The following is a 22674-nucleotide window of genomic DNA, read 5'->3' as shown; positions in this document are numbered from 1 at the left end:
ATTAGGCTATTATAACTTTTCTGCCTTTTTTTTTTTTTTCTGGCCAAGTCCATTTTGAAAGCAGAAGATTTAAAGAAAGAAAATGATGTGATTCGTTTATTTGAGCATCACACACTACTGTAGCATCCATTTGTTTTAAATGCTGATGAAATACAGAATGTATTTAGGATCAAACCCAGTTTAGTTGCCCTAAACTGAGAAAGGTTAAAAACCCACTGCCCTGAGGACAGTCAACCAGATACACAACACTCCCCTCTGCAGAATGGCACAGCCAAATCTGCTGCTGAGGATGACTAAGGATTGAGAAGTTTAGAGAAACAGATTTCACAGTTATTAACTAAATCCCTTAAATCTCTTTGGAATTTTAATTGTTAGACTTCTAAAAAATAATACTTTCACCTGTGTTCAAGATTTATTTCTTCAAACTTACTGTTCATCTCTGTCCAGGCATTGCAAATGAACTTTTTCTAACTTCAACACACTGGCTGGAAAGAAGTGGATTTTTTTTCTGAGGTAGAACAGAATTCTTTTTCCTTACAACAAATATGCCTGAAGAAAAACTATTTCTTCTGAAATGCATCACCCATGTAGAATATTATACCTGAATAAAATCCTGAAGTATTTGGAGTTCTTAGGTATTATATGGACTATTTTTTTGGTAACAGAACTATAAAAATAAATATAAATATAACAATCTGTATATATTATATTAATATGTACATAACATGTATAATTAATAATATATAATACAATATATATAATGATATATAATAGATATATATAATAATGATATAGGATATATCATTATAAGTCTTACTGTACACTTTCTGAAAAAAGGCTTCAGGAAGAGATAACTTCTGCATAATTATTTATAATAAATTAATGATTCATGTACAATCAGTATATGGAAAAGCCTTTATAAACTTGTTATCCATATGTATCAAGAATCTTTAACTTTATTGTTGTAAGTCTAAGTGGCTCATTTATGCACAAAATTGTAACTTCCCATTCAGCATAGAAAAATATGGAGCAAGTCAAGAAATTGCATTTGTTCTGTGAAAAGCTACTCTTAACTGTCTACTTAAATCGATATGAAAATGCAATATTCCATTTTGACAGCGTTCTGAATGTTGGGTGTGCTTTATTTTTAACAGCATGCAAAGCTTTCTTTGCTCTTCAAAGTGCTTCTAAAATAGGGCATTCACTCAACATAGGTGGTACTCCCTGGAAGAGTTTTTATCTGGTCAGAAAACACATGGCCAAGTTTCTATCAGAATTAAGACTCTTGTGTTGGAAGGTGCAAAAAAAGATCATGGGACCTAAGATTCAGCAGATCTCCAGTGCAGAAGGAACAGGTCAGTCCAAGCAGGAAACCTGGAATACACAGGCTGGTGGGACAGACACTGGCTGATTTTTGGTGCATTTGGAAGGTTCTGTCACTGTTCTACAAACAGTAAATCTTACCCATGCAAATGGCTGCACCCAGAGGCACTTCTGGAAGATGGTTTCCTCAAAAGGGAAATAAATCTTTTCTATAATTACCCACACAGTGTTTCTTCTGAAAGACAGGCCCTTGTTCTTTTCAAAGGAATACTGCCTATGTATTTTCCAAAGTAGCTTACTGTTGCCCTGAGGGAAAATAAAAACATCCCTGTGGAATATCAGTGCATAACGAGCAGTGTACTTTTGTGGCTGCCTAGGGAACAGTGCTGGCAGCATCACTCACCACAGTGGCCTGAGGTCTGCAGAAATGACAGGTGGAATGAAAGTCTCTCTTTGGTTTTAGCAATGCCAAAATGAGAAGGGTTTAATATGTTGAAGAATTGTATTCCAATGCCAATCTCTATTTTTCGGTTTTTTTTAATGTCTCTAAATGGAATATTTTTGGTGATAATTTAAAAAACGAACAAAATCTTACACATCCCTCTTATATTATGGTAGTTGTCAGAGACTAATACAGGGAAATCTGGCAAAAACTATATAGGTGGAATGTAAGCCAAGGATATAAAATGGTTTGGCAGAGAGAAAAATTCCCTGCAGGATTTATAATAAAAACAATAATACAAAAGCACTGAATAGAGAGGTGTACATACAGAAAAAGCAATTACTCTAACAGAATATTAGTTACTATGACAAGTGTTTGAAAAATAGACTTATCTCAACTGCCAAAAATAATTAAGCAGATTGTCTCACTACCCTTCAAACAAAAGAATTAGTGAGAAATTTCATTCAGGCTTTGTGCTTCTTTCTCTAAGAACCAGGAAAATTAATAAGGTCAGCTAGAGTACAGCTAGGATTACTCTTCAGCCAGTATTTTACCAAAATTCTTAATACTTTTTTGTTTTTTAATCTCCCTCTTGTTAAAGCATTTCTTCCCAAGGGGGCATTTGGTGGTGGGCCACCCTGTTCAGTGCCCTCTCATTCACCCTGCGGCACAAAGCGCCGCTCCCCCTGGCACCCCCAGGGCCAGTCACCCCTTGCTCAGACTGGTACCATTTCACACACATCTCCTGCAAGAACTGAACGCTACTGAAGGGCCACTGAGGCCTGAGTTCGCAAGAGCAATTTGGAGGCAATTGCTCCATTACACAGAATATGAGACAGTTGGATTATTATTTCAAGTTTTTCTCTGAGTATTTCAGGCCCCTGGGTAGGAGTTGATGTTGTACTGTGGAACTGAATAATTCAGAAGGGAGTCCCTTAGGAGAACAGCTGTTAGGTAAACACTTCAGGAAAAACCAAGTTTAGTAAAGGCCTTTAAATTATATTTTTCTTTCCCCACTGAAAGCCTAATTATCTCTTAGTAGCTCAGAAGATTTTGTTTCAACCTAACAACCACTTAATGCTCCCTGTTCTCCTCACATTACTGCCTGAACAGTTTCTGAGTAGTATCACATAGCCTCTAATCATTACGAGGGTGAAATGTTCCTGGGGTTGGAAAAGTAACTTTATAAGCTTCAAAAATTGAGACACAGCGGGGGGAAATCTGCTATTCTGCTTGTGCTTCTTGCCCTGATGAATTCTTACAGCCATTCAAACAGAGTTCTGAAGGCTACAGGTACTTCTCAATCCTTTTTCTTTAGTGATGCTCTGCTTTACCAGCTAAGGAGGTTGGCACCCAATGGAAAGTCATCCCTTGGATCCACACAGGACTTGCAGGTCTGTCAATAAAGTTCATCCCCAGGCATTTTGCTGCTCTGGGTCACCACCCTTGGTGTCCTCAGAAAACTGTGCCTAATGTGCTTCCTGTCAGGGGAGGCTGTGGCTATGCTCAAGTTTTAGAGTTTTTTTTTTTTTTTTTTTTTTTTTTTTTTTTTTTTGGTTTGTTTTTTTTTTTTTTGTTTGTTTTTAAGAAAAGCATTACTGTGAGTGTTCTGCTGCTACTAAAGATAAGGAACATTTTTACTTTAAATGTAGAGATAGAAGCTGATAAAATAACATATTGTTCACATAAGGCAGGACAAAAAATCATTCTGGCATATAAATATTAAATAATGTTTCCAATATGATCTGTGCAACTAAAGGACAATTACAGCTCCCCACTCCCTCGCCCAGATAAAGCTACTGGAACAATATATCATTTTTAATGAGATTTTATAGCATTCTGTAATTTCTTCTTACCTCTGTATATTATGAGCTACTTTGCTTTCTGCTGTGTGTGTATTCAAACCTGTTTTTTATATTTATATTTTCATTTGATTGCTGGTAAGCATAGAATTAAATATGAAGCCTAGACTACTGTGGAAATTGCTTATAAGCCTCAGGTGTTATCCTGGAGGAAGGTAAGCCCTAAATTAAACTAAAATCTACACTAGAGTCACACTTTTGGGGAGACAAAAGTCATCCAAAACAGATACCTACTCTGTAATTCAGAATTTGGGTAAATTCCAAGTCTTTGGATATAGACTGCAAAGGGAAGGATGTCTGACAGGGTACTCTCAAAGTGCCTACCACATTATTTTTTCTTCAGAAACGCATTAAAATTGCTTCTTTGATCAAACCCTCAGGAAACATTCTAATTTAAAGTACTAGAGAACTGTGACTTAACAAGTTGTGCACTTTTTTTAAGAACTACTTCAGTCTGCCCACTTCCTCTTGCCATTTTCCTCAATGAAATTATTCTAATCTCATTCTTTCTTTTCTGCTTCATATCAGCTCAATGATAAATAAAGTTAATAGGCCTTGCAAATCACAAATAGACAGGTGGTGCAGTGATGGACTTGCCATTAGCTGCATTAGCACAATGTGTTTTGGGAATTTCAAGAAGTTATAAGCACATTGAGCTATTACAGCCTATTTCAATAAATCACAGAGCATTTTATTTAATTAAGTCCCTTTTAAAAGCAAAATTAAAGATACAGCTAGAAGTGTCATTAGTACAAACAGGTTTGATATACTGAACAACCTGAGTTTTTTATTATTTTCTATCCCATAAAAATAACTTTTTGATTATCCAACAAAAGTAGGACTTGATTCTTTGATTCACAATGTAAAATGTTATGGTTGGTTGCCTTTACATTACTGGACTCATGGCCTGACAGCTTCTGTTCCCTCACCTGCTGTGATTCTTTTTCCAAATCTTAGGACATTGCAACCAGTGAGGAACAATAGTAATTAACACAGCACAGGCAGCACTACAGACATCAGATGTTTCTGTGCAAGACAAAATTCTGTAACTGAAGAGAACAGCTTTGAAGGAATGAGGATAATTTTGCTTTACCAAAATAGGGGTATAGAAGACAATAAAGTAAATATTAAGAGTATGTATTATTGGTCAACAATGAGTATATCACCTCCTCAGTATTTCTTTCAAATTTTTAATTTTTACTATGAGGGTAGTCAAACACTGGAACAGGTTCCCTAAATTGTGATCTCCATTCCATAACAGGAGATAGACTGATCATTATTTTAATTATTTAGGGAAAGACTACAAGGGACCAAGAAAAAACAGAGGTGAAAGATTTGAGTTGTTATTTGGAGTGGGAAGAATTATGAGTCAGAATCCAGAGCACATTTGCAGCTCTCATCTCAGGACACACAAAACAGGAGAGAGAAGCTGTCTCTACCATGGCCTGAGATCATGGCACTGGGAGCTGACATCCAGGAAGCTGACATGGGTGGTGCTGGGAACTTGAAAATAACCCTGGATATTTCAACTCTGGAATTAAAAATACCCACAAATGAATGATACTCCATTCAAAACAACCAACAAATGAATGATTCCCCCATATAGAATGGGACTGTATAGGGTAAAAACCATAGTTAACACAGTGGACCAAAGCCATATATATTGGAATGACTCTCAACTCCCCCATTTCCTGGGTTTTGAGAAGACCCTGATATTGGTGAAAGGTGGAAGATGAGCAGACTTGACCCCATAATAAAGCTTTGGGCTGCCACTAACCAAAACACAGTACAAACCAGTATTTTTAATACCTTAGGATCTGATCTTATTTTGGTACCCAGTAAGTTACCCCTCTTTATTTGTACTGTTTCTAACTGTATGTAGTCTGTTAGTAGGAAGCAGCTTGCTTACAAAGTACACTGCCTGTGAAGACAACATACACAAAAGCTTACCCAACCGCATAAGCTATTTGAACAAATCCTCTTGGCCAGCATCAGAGAGCAATCTCATTTCAGTACAGCACAGCCACTCCAGTCCTCCTCAACCCAAGTTCAGGGCCTCTTATGAACTCTTTCACAGATGGGAAGTTTTCCAACAGAGCAGTCTCCTGATCATCTCCACATGAAAGGGTATATTCAAAGATACCCTAATGAAGGACTTGAAACCAAATTAATCACTACCACAAAGTGCAGGAGATTTGCTGGTCTTTGTTACTGAGCTCTGTTTCCCTCCATGCCCTTCACATACAGCAATTATTAGACACAGCAGGTTTGCAGAGTTAATGGGCTCTACACAGACTACTGGACATTGGAGTTCCTTGACAGACAGTTTAAACAATTTCCTGTTTATAATTTTTACATTTGGTAATGAAGTAATTATCCTTTTGAGAGTCAACTGCTGAAATTCCAACATGTATTAAATGGCATGTAAAAAACATGAGTCTCTCCCAGAAGCGGCCGTCTTCAGATTTGGGTGACTTCATGACTCTCTGTGGAAGGGCAGGTTCACTAACAGGGGAAGATTCAGCAAAAAATGTTTGAGACCATTTTGAAGCAATGGCTAAAACAAAAAATAAATGAAAGTGCTTTGCTTTTGGCTGATATCTGCCATAGTCATTTATAGCTCGTTTTTCCCCTCCTGTGGTGTCTTACAGCAAACTGAAGTTCTAAGCATGATTTGCTGTTTCCCACAGCACTCCTATGAGTAGCCAGAGCAGCAGGGACAGGAGTGCTGGGAGGTGGAGCTGTGTGTGCCAGGCACAAGTCAGAGCAACACAAGTCCTTCAACAACTGCATGGATTATTAGGCAATAGCTTATTTGCAACCATCCGTCATTCCTTTCCTAAGCAATCTCCACCCAGGCATAGCAACTTGATTACACAGCTCACACCATATGTGCCCACAGCACAGCATTTCAGAGCTGCTTAACTCACACATGCAATGTATGATAATACTTTTACCCACGTCAGTCTGGCATTTCACGGTCTGTTGCCTTCACTGTCCTTGTCTTTTGAGTTTGTGTGGCTCATCTGTGGTATTCCCAAAAAAGTCTGTAGTTTTAAAATTTCACCAACTGCAATGTCAAATTAAGAGCAGATTTTAAAAAGCTGAAATAGAAGCTAGACAAGTAAAAAGTTGCTACATTCAGGCAATACAGCTATTGTTTCCCAATGTATACTCTAGGTCCACAATAGGTTTTGGTGTGATTTTGAGTGAAGTAAAGCTAGTTACTGATGTAGGTTTTGGACACCTGTTAGAAACCTGAGAATGCAAAGGGTAGAAGAGAAGTGTGGTTTTGGGGTTTTTTTTTTTTTGCATGTTCAGCTGATAAAGAACTATTTTGACTTATTATGTTGGTATTACTTATTGTGTTGATATTACTTCCAGCCTCTTAGTGTAGTCACTTCTGATAGCATCCCAGTGTCTGTATTATGTTCATAACAAAGACCCTCCTGTGACCACTAGGAAAAAAAACCAAAGCCTGATTTTCCTTTCTTTTACTGAAAACCATGACTCCTTACACATCATGTGAATTTTACACCACTCAGCACCAGTATGTACACAAAGGATGGATTAGCAGTATGTGCACACACATTCCAAATTGCTGGCTGCAGCTTTTCTCTGCTTCAGTGGAGGATCACATTAACAATTATTAGTCGGACACAGTGGGCAGCCTATTACATGTTAGGAAGGATCTGTCACTTAAATGGAGTGATGGCTACAAACACACATCTACAGCATTTATTAGCTCTAAGCTGCCATCCCAAGTGCTGGGGAACAGCTGAAATGAAAACACAAGTCACTTCCTCAATCAGAATGAAAACTATTTCTGAAAGAAATTCAAATAAAATCCAACTTCAGTCATCACTTGAAGCTGAACAGTCCACAGTTGTGATCCCACAAAAACTGAGAGGCAAATTAAATCTTAACTGTGTACAACTGGGAAAAGTTTCTGGTCTGGAGGTCTCTGTATAAATAGGTTGCTTCAGCATCCAACAGCTGGCCTGGCAGCTTTTGCACTGTGAGCAAAGTGTGAATTAACGTCCCTGACAGGGACAGTTCATAAATAAAGCAATATTCTAGAAGCTAAAATCATTTTTGCCATGTGCTGAATCTTAGAAGTACTACAGCAAAACACTCTAATGTCTAAATTCTCTAACCTTTTCCTGCTGAATTATAGAACACGGGCTGTAAATATTTAACCAAGACAAAGGAGGCTCTAGATTGCAGTAAGAATGAAGTGTTACCTCCTCCATTAGCCTCATTCTATTTTCAAAGGTATTCCAAGGTTCAATGGGTGGCAAGAACAGATTTCATTGTCAAACATGAAACCTTCCTGGGAATGTTCAGTGAGAAAATATTCAGGTGAGAAAAGAACAATGGAACACAGAGAAGAGAGCTGTAGCTTGAACCTTGAAGTCACATAGACCAGAGCACTGAAGTTATGCTGAAAAGCTGCATGACCCTGGGTGTTCTGTTTGTGCCTATCCCCCAGCCCAGGATGTGTCACAGTGCCCTTGCTGCTTGCAGGCACCAAACCAATGCAGACAGAGGCAGCTACAGCATTTTCCAGCTGCAAACAACTGACTAGGCAGCAGGGCTACTACTGCTGCAAAAACCAGATCACTTCTAGTACTGGAAGCTTTTAATGCTTCTTGACATTGGGCACCAAATACAGGTGAGTTAATTTACCTTCTAAATATGGCAAATAATGTGTAAATAAGGAAAGCTTTACAGGATTAATGTCTGCAGAGTGAAAATTTCAAAGTATTACATGATAAGATCACATAATAGGATGAAAGCACTAGCAGCAACATCCATGCTACACTGTGGCAACTTTGCAGCCATTTCATTCAGGAAGCCTCACTGAACACAAACGATTCAGCTAGATTAAAGTAGAGCTATGGACAGCTACAAGTACATTTTGTTCAATTAGCAGCAAAAATATGTAAACCACACATAGGAACTTTGAGCTAGAACTGTTATGCTTATTTGCTTCCAATCTTCTTCCATAAACAGTATGACAGCAGAGCAGAGAAGGAGTAACAGCAACTGAGCAATTTTCTTAGACAATTTTTAAACCACACTGGTGTCTTAGAGGGTCTTTATGAAGTATGGTGTTTTTGTCACTTCTTTTGGACACAATCAGATGCTCCATAAATTAGCAGGCCAGAGCAGTTCTTAGATTAGAACTCACCCGGACTCTTTAAAAATGAGGGAACGGCTTCACTGGGGTTGGCACAAAAGTTTTGCTATCTGGTCAGAACAGTCTTTGGATGGTTAAGGTTGGAAGGAACATCCAGAGGTCCCCCTGTCCAGCCCTCACTGTTCAAGCAGGGTTACCCAGAGCCAGGTGGCTTTTGAATAACCCCAAGGATGGAGAATCCATGACCTCCAGGGGCAATCTCATAGCAGATAAGTGGTTTGTTATGTTCAGAAGGAACTCTCTGGGTTCCATTCTGTACCCACTGTCTCTCTAGTTGTGCCCCAGGACCCACTGAAAAGAGCCTGGCTCCACCTTCTTTCACCCTTCCTTGTGGTAGTTGGTTTCTGCTGATATTAAAGAGAAAAGCTCCCCCAAAGCCTTCTCCCCTGCAGGCTAAACGGCCCCAGCTTGCCCAGCCTTTACTCACTGTAGAGCTGCCCCACACCCTTCACCATCTCTGTGGCTCTTGGCTCCACTCTCTCCAACACATCCACATCTCTCCTGGACTGAGGAGCCAGGAGTGAACAGAGACCTCCAGGCTCAGCAGTGCTGAGCCAAGGGGAAGGATCCCCTCCTGGAGCAGCTGGCAATAGTTTGCCTCACGCAGCCCAGGAGAGCACTGCAGATGCCTTTGCTGCAAGGGCACACTGCCAGAATGGGAGCTGAATCTCAGTGAAACCCTGTGCTTCCTGCCAAGACCTTCACAAGGTGCTCTGATGTGAAGGCAACACACAGCAGAGCAGGGAGGCTTCCACATGCCCCAGTACAGCACCAAAGAGTGAAGAGACACAAAGCATTTCCTGAGGCCATGTACCCACAGTGCAACTTTTTCTTACCACAGCAATCTGGCTTCTGTTTCTGCTGAGGAAAACATCATTTCTACATCAGAATCACAAACAGTGTGCACTAAGAAAAAAAAAAAGATGTTGAATAAAGGGGATTGAAAGTTAACCTGGTTTCACTTCTGCACTTAACTCCATCAGCTCTGCATTCAGCCACACCGCAGCTGAGCAGCACAACTGCTCCACAAGAGTTATGACTGTACAAGATCCAATTTTGATCCATCTCTTTTCAATTTGCTTCTCCTTTCCTAAATACATTGAGGATATTCCTGCAAGCATATTTGACTGACATTGAAGAAGCAAACCCTGTGCAGCTACTACATGTGAGACCTGGACTGTTGTGGAGGTTTTAGAGGTAACTTTGTTGTGGAATTATTGTTTTCTTCTCCTTAATTACCTTTAGTCACATATCAAGTGATTCACCTAAGAAAGCCTGTCCACAAATTCCAAGTTTTACTATGATGAGTCACTTTGTATTTAAGTTCATTATTTATCAAGATATACAGAATGAATGAAGTTACTTACACCACCTTTCTTTTGGTCTCTCTCCTCACTCACTGGCCCTAAGATGCCTGTTCTTAATGCAAAATAAACATCCAAACAAAACTACTTGGCAAATGCCATGGCCATAAACACAGGGGCATAACATTCTGGAATTCTGCACATACTATAAGCAAATACTATTCGACACAGTTAATACTATTCTACATAGTTATATTTATCCTTACATAACTCTGCACCAGAACCCCAGCATCCCTTCCCATGTATTTTTAGAACTTAACATTTGCTAAGAATAAAATGATGCACAGATGGATCCCTGGATTTCATTGCTTCACTAAACCCTTAAAATATCTGTTCATTCTAGTCAAGACCAGAAACATTTTTGGAACATCAATTTTTTTGCTTAACAGAAAGAAATTTCTTACTCAGCTGTGATTGCTGCAAGAAATGTCTGATTTCACCACCCAAAATTAGTACGTTTTGACAGAAAACTAGAGATAAGTAAATCTTTGATCTTCTTGGATTAAAATATGTTTTTAACATTTCAAGCAGATTTTTCCAAAGTCTAGGATGTTACATGAAGGTATTCACAGAACATTTGGCATTTAGCTTCTATTTTGTTAATAGAAAAATTATCACCTATACTCCAAATAACTATTTTCTTACAACAATTAAGAAAGCAAGGAATTAAAAAGGGCTTACTAATGAGTCATTCATTTAGAGTGAAAGTCTCAAATGTTGGGAAGGCCTTTCAAAATTTCATTTTCTTAACTCCATATACATAATTACCCAGCAGTCTAAACAGGAATTTTGTTACATATTCCTGTGGCACAAAGGTCATCACCTTCTCCTGAAGAAAAAAGGTTTGGAAAAAAACTCAAGACCTAGAAAATTATTTTATTTTAGAATTTGATCCAGATTACACCATCCAGACTGTTATACAGACATCACACTGTTATGAAAAATACATTTTGAGATAGTAAAAAAAAAACCCTAGCAGTAGTTTACATAGACTGTTCCTTAGGAAATTACTCTGTACTACACTGAATTTTTTCCTAAGGCTTGTTTGCAATTTAGTTTGAAAGAGATAACAGTTTATGCAAAGAGAACATGAAAAATGAATTAACTGCAGACTAAAAAAGTCTATAAAAGTCCATAATCTCTTGCTGGGTATATTACATCAGAGCACCCTTCTGGCATTTTCCCTTTCAGTTTATTAGTTCATAAAAAAGACCCACAGCCCTGGACAAATGACAGAGGCAGAAAATACTGTGCTGTAGCAAGGTGAGATGGCATAAACTGGCCACAGTGAGTTTGAGACTCCTGTTGCACTGTCTCTCTGCTTTCCCAGCTTCCTAAATAAGAACATCTGTTTTGCAACTACAAAAGCAGCCTTCAAGCAACCACTGTTTTCTGAAAGCAGCAGCAAGTCTCAAAAAAAATTAAGCCAACCTGTTTTGCAGAAGGAACGCGAGAAGGCCTATTTCTGCAAGAGTCCTTCCCAGCGAAGGGACCATGGCCATCCTTTAGCTGTGTGAGCAGCCCCGGGCTCCCTATCGCCACACCACTGAGGGTCCTGACGACTGAATCAATGCTCTGGACATCCCCTTGGCTACCCGCTGGAAGAACCTGCGCTTGTTTCGGGGCTCTGGCAGCAGTTTTAAATGCCAGCCGAGGCATCTGAGGCTCGGCACTGCTGTGGCTTTCCCGGCAGACAGCAGCAGCTCCGCGGAGCTCCGTGCCCCGGAGCGGGGCCGCGGCCGCACGGGGCACGGCAGCGCCGGCCCCCGAGCCCTGCGCCGGGGCTGCTGCTGCTCGCTGCTCCTTAGGCACGGCTCCCCCCCAGTGGTTGTTCTTTTCACTCACAAGTCAGCTCAAAGGCTGCCGCAGCTCTTCAGCCCGCGGGAAAAAAACCAGTAGCACTTGCCAGTATGAAGGCTGATAAATCAGGAGGAGTGGTAAGAGGCTGTCAGAAGTTAAGTGTGGTTTTATATTAGCCGGTCTGTTATGTACAGGAGCTCTGATGGAGTCCTCATTGTGCAGAAGCCTGCACAAAGGGAATCTAACACAAATCGCTGATGTGAATTACTCCTTTTTAATTGAAGTGGTTTTAATTATATATTCATTTTCTTTCACGGTATGAGAAAGCAAAGTTCTTATTTTAAGAAGTGGTTTTTTGTTCACAAACAGGTGATTACCTTTGTTTTTCCTAGTTGCCAAGAGTAGTCCAATTACATACACATCATTATAATGTGATCAACCACGTTCAAGACCATATGGTAAAACTATTCCTAATTGCTATGGAAATCCAGTAAAAGTTCAAAGTGTACCAAGTTCTGTGGCAGATGTGCATTCTGAACACCCCAGAATGTCCAATGGATCCTATGGGAGGTGAATAAGACTTAGACACACAAGCATCCCTCCCCTGGTACCCGCAAAGCTCAGACTTTGCAGTAGTGGCAGGTGTGTATGTGTATACACATAAAACCAGACTGAAAAGATTCACTGGATGGGCAGAATTGTTTCCTGGTTTTCACTTATTCATATTCAGACACATTTTCTGTTTCCTTGAGGATTTTTAGACTGGTTCTTATAGACAGCTTCTACCTAAAACTACTAAAAACTACTAAAACTACTTGCCTATGATAAAACAATAACTTTTTCTCTTAAAATAGGAGAATTGAAGCACCAATGCACACAACAAGAACTTGCATTCCTCCATCTCCATTTCTGTCACATTTTGGCCTGAACTCCATGCAGGTATTTTTGCATAATATTATGGTGCATTTTCTGTACATGGCTTGATCATGAGAAAGCCTCAATGAGGTGCTTTTAATTTTTGATATTAAAAAACCACAAGGATCACATCTAGAAATGGAGAGTGTCACTTAATTTCTTCAGAATTAGGTGCTTTGAAATCCACACACACAGAGTAGTGCAAAGCATGCTGGCCCCACAGCTCACTACCTACCATCCCACACTTTAGAGAACTACTGCCTATAGACCAGAGGGGCAAGGTCAGCAGCAAACTTCTAATCTTCCTATCAGAAGAAACAGAAAACATGCTGAAAGTTATGGGTATGTCAGAACAGTGCTTGCTATTCATTTAAACAAAATGTTTTATACCTTTGTAAACAAACTCTATGCTTGCTCCTCACCTACTTTCACACTGCAGAGAAAGGTGAATTCTGAGCTCCTTGCCCCCAGAGCAATGCCAGCCTCCCTCACCTTCACTGGTGGGGTAGACAGTTTTGCATCCTATACACAAATTCATCAGAAAACACATCCTCAAGGAACTTTGCTAGTGTTTTTTTGGGGTTGGGGGTGTTGTTAAGCAGAACACTGCAGCAGCATCAGCTTTATGGGCTCTCAGGAAACTCTTCCTGCTCAGCGATAGTTTTCAGCACTTGTGAAAAACTGCTCTCCCCTCTTACTGGCATGGTTTAAAACTGGGCAGCTGTTACTATCACAGGCCAAGATTCCATATATTTATGCCCATTAAATAATGGAAATTACATTTATGGAAATTATATTTAAATGCCACCAAAAGAGAAAACAAGTCTCCAGTCTCAAAACCAAAGCAACCCCACAGACTTCTACACCAGCAAGTCCCACATATGGATGAGGGACTGTGGGCTGAGTAAGCTTTATTTAAGTGAGACTGACACAGCTGCATAGATATTACTGCAATAGCTTATGTCTGAATTGCCTTTTCAAAATTGCCTAGAACCATGAAGATGCCATTTATTAAGAAAAAATGAAAGTCTGTATATGACATGTATCTGGAATATATGCAAGGCCACTCTCATCACTCCTGCGTTCTCAGCAGACATGTGAAGGGCTATAAAAACCTTCGGTGTGTTGCTGATAGAAATAAAAAAAGTGGTGCCAATACTGGCGGCACCAGTGCAACTGTCACTGCTGTTCAGGGAAAAGGGCTACACCTTTTCCTTCTGCCACAGGCTCTGGCTGTTCTACAGGGGCAGCAGGTTATTGTTTACATAGCTCATTTCATAGCATTACTTCCTATGTAGTAAGGTTTGCATCTGCATATATCTTGTGCCTTTACACAGCTTTTAGACAACACAAGCTGAAAACAATTAGCAGAAGTTTAATTTTAAGCAACTATTTCCTGAGCACTAAGCTGATTTCCCCAATGTGCTGCTGTACTAACATGCTACTTCAGCTAACAAATATGCAAACTTCTCTATCATCAATGTAGTTAGTTCTATCTTACCTTTTTATTTTGCAATGTGAAATATTTGGTCATTAATTCAGGAAGGATGGAAGCATAATTAGGAGGGAAATGACTGCAGTCAGTTTCACTGTTACACCACCTATACCTGAAGTTCTCTATCAGGCTCTGTATTATGAATGATCCTTCTAGCAAAGACATTTCTCCTCATCTTCTTTCTACAAGGAATAATTTACAACGTCAGGTTTCACTCTGGCAAGATAATCTAAATCTTTGGCAAGGCTTTTAAATGTATGTAATTTAGTATCACCATTAGTATATAAAGTTATAAAAGAACCTATCAGACTAAATAGCTGCTCTCATTTTCCTTAAATTCTACAGCCTGTTTCTTTTAGATCTTCCCCCAGATTCTAAGACCCAAAGCTGAAAGGGAAGTAGGCCATAATTTTTCTGAGAAAATATTGCTTATTTTTAATATAATTTAGAAACTAATACCTTAACCAGTGTTTTCAACCAGCACTTACCTTAACAGGCTGTAATTTATTTTCACAGCCTATCTACTGTGCTCATCAACTTTTGTACAAAACACGTAAGTGGTGCAGCATACTGTAAAGATAAAGTAAAACTAAGCGTATTTATTCTCAGATCCCTGCTTACAAGATCATAAGGCACAGTTTGGAGATAACGAAAAACATTTTTACACAAGCATTTGATATTGCCAAGGGATGGAACCAGTAGTCAGAAGTCCAGGCATTCACCCAGACCACCACGGCACTCAGCAAGTGTGGTCTACACTTGTAGGCTTCTACAAATGCCTTCCTCAAGTGACTTAGATACTAAAAACACATTTTTCAGATATGCTTACCAGCATCTATTCTCCAAAGCTTTAATTTCCATTACCTGTTTGGGTTTCACTGCAGCAGAGAATCTCCAATCATACCCTACCACTGCTGATTTGCTTTACCTAACTCAGGTTGGTGGGAACAGATGTAACTGTTTGTGTATGCATCACTGAATATGTATTGCTACTTTTCTTGGAAAAATAATAATAATAAAAATTTTTTAACAAAAACCCAAATCAGAAACAGCAATTCTGTGTCCCCTATCTGTTTCCAACACTGAAGGCATTTGTTAGAAATGAACACAAGACTTGAGATTTACATTTTTAACACTTCTGTACAATTTGCAGGGCCAAAGTTGACCAGGACATCACTGAGACAAATAGGAAGAATTGAGAGATGCAGTTTTTGAACTTCACATTAAATAGTAAATAGAAATAATATTACAATTTCACAGGTGAACTTACCTCCTGCAGAGCCTAGCCTATATAAAATATATAAGGAAACAGTTGCAAGGATAAAGATTTCAAAACCACTATTATTTTAAAACAAATGTGTTATTTCAGCCTAGTTATTCTCACTGGCCATGTTTTAACCTAAAATAATGGGATTTAACAAGAAAGAAGGCACGCACACGGCTCACATTAGACACTCTGACAAACCTTCCTACAGGCAGACAGCAAAAGACAATTTCTCCAACAGGCTGCTTTGCAGTATAGAATTGCCACATTTCTGAACAGCATCAGTTTCTCATCTCACTTATGAAATGACAACAGAGCAATTTTTTCAATTTGACACAAAGTCATAACCCTGTGCTCTTTAAAAACAGAAGAGCAGAAAGATGTAATCTGGATCACTACAGTGAAATCACCACAGGACAGTTGCACCGTACAGCATGCTGGACTCAGGATGCCCAAGACACAAAGAAACACCACATCCATGCAGTGTAGTGCCAGAGTGCCTCGACTGTGACTGGCTGACTCCATCTGCAGTGTTTCACATGGTCCTGGTTTTGGCTGGGATAGACCCAGTTCTCTCCTCAGTAGGTGGTACTGTGCTGTGCTTTGAACTCCATCACATCACTGTAGGTAACTGATGTTTTTGTTTTGTCAAGTAGTGCTTACCATAGGACTTTCCAGTGTCTCATGCTCTGCTAGTGAGTGAGATAAACCATAGGAGGAACAGGAACAATAGTAAATGCATCTTCTGGGCTAAGTCATGCCTGACAAACAAAACTTACTTGTAAGCAGAAGTACAGAAAGGAAACATCAGGGTTATGCACCGTTTCCCAGCATTTAAAAAAAAAAATCTTTTAGAACTTATTTTCCCTGATAGAACGATACTAGTTAGCCATGGAATACTCCAAACAGGTAATGGGATTCTGCAGGAATAACTTTAAAATAGTAGAGCCATACTATGTGTAAATCTATATGCCAGAACACTACCAAGCTTTCTGAAGATGAGGTGTCACAGGTAAACTAGCCCAACATAACGAGCCAAGAGAGAAATCTACCCCTCCTAGGTGTAACTGAGTAATTCCAATGGATCCACACTGGAGTTCAGCATTTCAGAAGCCCCGCTGCAGACAGCTCCAACTGACTCCACAAAGGAGTTCTACTAATGAACATATGGCAGAATCCAGCAGTCTACTTACACAGAAAAAATAAAATCAAACATAAATGCATTTCAGAAATAATAGTACTACAATCATCTTTATTATTTTAAAAACAGTTTTATTCTGTATATTTAGAAACGTGTAATTTTAATAACTGCAGAGAAAAAAAAAATCAGCCACACCTGAATAGCTAATAACTCATTAACAGAATGCAGTGGTATATTATCTAAACAGTAGTAGTGCCATTGTGCCGTAATAAATTGTCTATTAGTAAAAAAATACATTTCAGGGCACATAGTACAGCATCCTTATGACAAATTACAGTAGGGATACTTTTCAAGAATTTAATCAAAGTAGAGAATTCCGAGTTATATTCTTTAAATGCAGCACTTTAAAAGGTAACAACTTTGTGCATTTTTAAAAAATGTCCTCGTTCGTATATTGTAGAAATGCTGCTTTATTGCTGCAGATGTCAAAGTTCAAGGCTCAAAAGGTATGAGAATACAAAGATATCCTTAAGAAACTTCGTTTGTTTTTATATATATTTATATATATAAAAAGGTAAAGCTTATAAAAGTTAATTTACAAACCAAAAACAAAAGTGGTATGCACGCATTATATACAAGCGGTCTATAACATCTATAAATTTTCAAATGCATAGCAGAAAACATACCATCATTTTCTTCTGGTTCTCTTCTGGCTGATGAACACAAACAATGCTTGTTCTCTAAACCAAACTCACAATTTTTTGTTGTTGTTCCCCCCCACCCCAGTCTCTCATGATATAATATCTAAGTAAGCACAAAAGCCATACAAACTTAATACAGAGAACTATGAGAGCTAAGACTATTAAAAACATGAGGGTAAGGCATCCCTGCTGGTTAATAGGTCTGTAATAATGTGGTTAATTTACAAATCCACAGAGGCATCTGAACCATAGTCATCCCACATGCTTTTCCCCCTCCCTCCTGTTCTCAGGACAATGTTTCCATATACAGCAAGTAGATGTGTTTGCATTACCTCTCAGCAGAGGAAAACATCTAAACTGTGCTACCCCAAGCTGACTGCCATTTCATTGGACATGTACACCAAAAGTCATTTAAAAACCAGAGACCAAAAGGTAGTCTTGTGAGTTAAAAACGCACAGTCGCAAAAATGCAGGCCAAAATCTGTGGTTTTGACACTGGAGTATGAAATAAATTTAGTTCCTCTGTGTGGTACTTTCAGATAACAACAAAATACTAGTAGTGTCCTTTAACAAAGGAAAAAAAAAAGAAACAACAAAAAATAAACAAAAAAAAACCCAACACACAAGGAACAACCAAACCAAAGCATACAGAACCTGCAAAACCCCACCTTGTTCCCCCTGTACACTCCCTGCTTGTGGCATGTATTGTGACCATGGTTCCAAGAGTGTACTTGCTAATTCACTGTTAGTTAAAGCAAGATGCTTAAACACTAAGATCCATTATCACTTATAGAACAGTTAATACTTGATAGAGTGGTTCAGTTTATATGTAAGGTCCATCTCAGTTTCATATTATTTACTCAGTCAGCTAACTTAATATTTAGAAGTGGTCAATTAGGACTGAGACACAGTTTGCTCCAACAAGATAGTTTGGATCCCCGGGAAGAGACTTGTTCTGCCAGGTTTTGGGGTCACCTGTGGGAGGAAAACACAATGCTGGTGTTTAGTATCTGCTGTCACACAGTGTACATCTTGAAACAACCAAGCTTTTGGACAGGAGCTTTTAAGTTCTGAAGCAATACCTCTTTTGTTTTATTTTTTCCTTTGTTGCTGTTTTGTTTGATGGTTTAAAAAACCCTGCAGTATGCATGTTGTTAATAAAAAAGTATCCCTTCATTTTCATATAACATAGGATAAGGTCAGTTATTCAAAACAGATGCTGTGGCATTTAGGAACTGGTAAATATCACTCATACTACTCTACAGCACCAACATAGAGCTTTCTATTTGAGACTTCTTAACAGTGAATCAGGTGTTCACTGGCTCCTTCCTAAACTGCCAATGACAAGGAAAAAAATTTAGAAGCTAATGTGGGTAAGATGCATTTGAAGAGTCTTGAAACAGTTCTGAGCACAGATGAAGGCAAATCAGAAGTCATGTTTTAACTAAGCACTATGACACATTGGTAGTTTTATTTTCTATGATTAAAATAATTGTAGACAGGATTGTAGTCATTTTGCAGCTACATCCAGTATGTGTGTTTAAAAGCATGAAATACTAGAAGTATTCCAGTTAATTGGTACATAAAAATCCTTACAACAGAGCTGATCTACTCATGGTCAAAGGTTCTGGGTAAGAATCTATTACAGCAGGTCATCAGCTGCCATCTCACCAGACCAAAGGTTACATTCCCTCTGCACAATTGTCTCTTAAGTGGAGAGAGTATTCTTCATTTACCCACCTACAATCACTACCAAGTTTTGCCACTACACAAAAGGTGTGATCATCCCATTATGGCAGAAAGTGAAAAATGCACTGAAGTTCTCTTAAGCCTTTCAGATAAATGACATTAAATAGCTTGGCCAAATAAATCTGCCTTGAAGAGAAATGTGTAACAAGCTAAAGAACCCAGTCACACACCTGAGCAAACACCTGAGACCTCAGTATTAAGTGAGAATGATACAAATTCCACGTAATTTTCTTGAACTCATGAAAACAAAATGAGGTACACAATGCACTGAGTGATGGCAACATCTAACGTAGTGACAAAGAATAGAAGTGGCCGGTGTATAGTCAGAGAATACAAACAAATTTACTGCAACCAGCTGAGACTGCTAATTTCAGTCAAAAACCTCAATAATGCTGGAGAATTTTTCCTTTTATAGATTCAGGAAATTCCATTCAAAACTCTTATGACCAAATGTATTAAAAGGGTAGAACAGGACTTGTAAGACGGTCGGGTCCTAGTCTTGCACATGAGACAGGCAGACTTGTTTCCAACCTTTCCTTCTAAATACATAGTAAGGTTACATAGCTATTGAGGATGTTTTTCCCCTATTTTCCCATACAACTGCTTTGAAAAGGAAAATAAAGAGATCACTCAGTATTTTTTATATTCTAATCAATGTGGCCATAAAAGGCAACGTTTTTTCCCAGTCAGCTTTAATACCAGAATCAGTTAAGCTTTTGCAGGGGTTTAACAGTAAAATACCAATGTATGAGGCTTAAATGTAGCAGAAAGGATGTTAGTAAGTGCAAATGAATGTCACTTTTAGGACAGAACATGGATACATTGAGAAAAGATGAGGTAGAGCAGACGACTGAAGAGAGAAAACCCCCGAATTGTATAAATTGTTATAGTAAAGCCACCCCAAGAATCAGAGTCCCATAACCAACTAATTTAGAAAGAGAGAAAACAATTATTTATTTAAGACACAGTATGGTCTACTTACATATCATAAGACAGAATTGCCTAATTTTTAAGTTTGTCTCAAAAGAGCAATGTTATGATATACATCCCATTTCAGATTAACAGAATGTGGTGTTATATTTACAGTACAGAAAGTGTTAGGGTTTAAATATACACGCTCTTGCTTTCACCCACACATGCACGCACACACACATCCCACTTTGGAAAGGGAGGAAAATGTCTCAGTAACTTCAGTTATTGTTTAGATCATTTGAGTCCTCTCCCTTCACTTCAAGTAAGTTCATGAACAGGTGCTATTAGTTACAAAGGAAGTGCTGTGTTGGTTTTGTACACAGTTGTCATCTTTTGGGACCCTATCGTTTATGAGCCCGTGTTTTAACACGGCCATGTATACACACATTGTTAAATAGATGCATGCAACACATGCATAGAATAGCTTATAAAAAACAACTAAAAATTATTGCCATTAATACCCCTAGATTACTGATTCCCCGTGAAGGGGATTGATGCTTTAATCTTTCAAAGCATCAGTGCTTTGGTGTTGACAGTGATAGATACATTAGTGACAGAAGATATGCGTACATGGTGGCTTAAATGCTGTATACAGAAATACATTTTTCACTCAGTACTCAGATCACATGTGCACATTAATGGCTTGAATCTTCTACCATAAATTTTGAAAGTAGCTGAATAAAATCTTAAGACTTTTTCCCCAGATGTGCAAACATTCCTTTTTAAATCTCTGTAACCTCACAGCCGTTTCATGAAATTGCTTGAAACTTGCCCAGAATTCTCAATTAGGCTCCTCACTGACAATTCCAGCCAGTACATTCTCTTCCTTATGCCAGAAAGCCACAGTGAGGTAAAAATGAACAGGTAAATAAAATTGCAACCTAGTTGCAACTTTTGCTATCAACCAGAGACTTCTGGATAAAGGCAGTAGAGGAGAGATAGGTAGGAGCAAGCAAGAAAAGTCTTTTGGAAAAACCAGCTACATTAGAATAAACTGTAAATGCTTTTACTGAACACTATAGTTTTCTTAAATGACCGAATTGTTAGCATCAACTTGCACACATGGAAACAGTTAACAAGCGTTAAATCATGATTTATGAGCATGCAGATTGTTAAGATTTGCCAGAGTCCTATATGGTTAATTAAGCAACAGACAAACACCAGTTATGTTACAAAGGCCAATCGGAAGTACATATTCATTTCCTCTCAATTTTAGTGCGGCTATCATTTCAAGTGTATTCAGCTGCAGCAGTCCTCAAGAAAGAAGACAGAATAGAAAAATACGGTAATATTTAATAGACTAGAGATATTACTCTTTTTCTGCTATCATGGTTCTAGCTATGAATTTGCACCATGAGTAAATGTAAGAAAGACATTTGTAATGAAAGTGAAATGGGAGAGTTTGACACAAATACAATGATTGAGTTTTTATATTACACAGCATCACCTTTAGCCAAAATAACTTAAATTATACGATAGCACCCAAAAGCCCCAAAAGGACAGAGGGAGGACAGCATACCCGACGAGGAGTCAGAGGATTTTAGAGCAAAAGACCAACCATCAGGGGTCATAGACGCACAGTGTGGCAGGCGCAGCTCCACTGGCTTCAGGAATTTTAGTCCATGAGGCCCACACATTACCAAGGGGCTAAGAAGTGTTTCACCTGGAGTTAAGAGAAAGAAAAATCTGTAACTGACTTGTGAAATACAGTCAAAGTATTACATAATGACACTGCAGAGCTACTCAGTAACTCAATTTAGAGAAAAATATGAACATTTAGATCTGTCAGTAAAGAAAAGCACAAGATTGTTTCTCACTCAAGTGACTTTAGTAGAACACACTACAATCTCAAAATGAAAACTGTTGAAGCATATTAAGGTTACTTTCATATTCTGTTTTCTTTATGTTAGAAAATAATTGTATTATAATAACAGAATAACGTACAGTGCCAGCTGTTACCTTTCTCTTTATCCAAAGGTGGAAGTATACTGTTGTCTCTGCAGACTTTGAAATATATTTCTTGCTCTATTCCCTCTGGAATGGCTCCTTGTGGTATAATAATACTAACTCCAGTCTCTATGGAGCTCAATACACCACCATTGCTGTTAAATACACCTCTTGCTGTGGCTACAACAGTGTGTCCATCTTCCTCCTCCTCATCCTCAAGTGCTGTAGGGCTGGAAAGACAGAAAGCCTAGCAGTTTTATCAATATTTTCTTCCTGAAACTCTGTGGCAAAACACCCAACTTCACCCAAAAAAAAAAAAAAAAACCCTCAAAACAAAGAAAGAAACCCCCCAACAAACAAAAAAACCCCAAATCCCACACGCTCTGAAAATATTCAGCAAGTAGTTAAAGCAAGAATTCAGACCACCTGAATCTTGTGTTTCCAACTGTCTGCTTCTGGCATTACACAGACAGAGCTTACTCGAGCTACACGTTCA

At 38.7% G+C, this 22674-nt stretch overlaps 1 protein-coding gene across 19 annotated transcripts in view; it reads right to left on the bottom strand.

Moving 5' to 3' along the window:
- Window positions 1-16919: 16919 nt before the first annotated feature.
- The window catches only part of TJP1 (tight junction protein 1), a 206846-nt gene continuing 201091 nt past the window's right edge, over window positions 16920-22674 (bottom strand). For 14 of the 19 annotated variants that reach the window (XM_068204130.1, XM_068204133.1, XM_068204127.1 and 11 more), the window contains 3 exons: window positions 22191-22408; window positions 21751-21894; window positions 16920-18485 (listed from right to left, as the gene is read on the bottom strand). In XM_068204130.1, the coding sequence (XP_068060231.1) occupies window positions 18391-18485; window positions 21751-21894; window positions 22191-22408 (457 nt within the window). In that variant the 3' untranslated portion in view covers window positions 16920-18390. The remainder of the gene's footprint in view (window positions 18486-21750; window positions 21895-22190; window positions 22409-22674) is intronic. The other 5 variants (XM_068204125.1, XM_068204141.1, XM_068204139.1 and 2 more) reach the window with 2 other exon arrangements.

Source organism: Anomalospiza imberbis, chromosome 13 (assembly GCF_031753505.1).
Source record: "Anomalospiza imberbis isolate Cuckoo-Finch-1a 21T00152 chromosome 13, ASM3175350v1, whole genome shotgun sequence".
Lineage (NCBI taxonomy): Eukaryota > Metazoa > Chordata > Aves > Passeriformes > Viduidae > Anomalospiza > Anomalospiza imberbis.
This window is presented reverse-complemented; position numbering and strand designations above follow the sequence as displayed.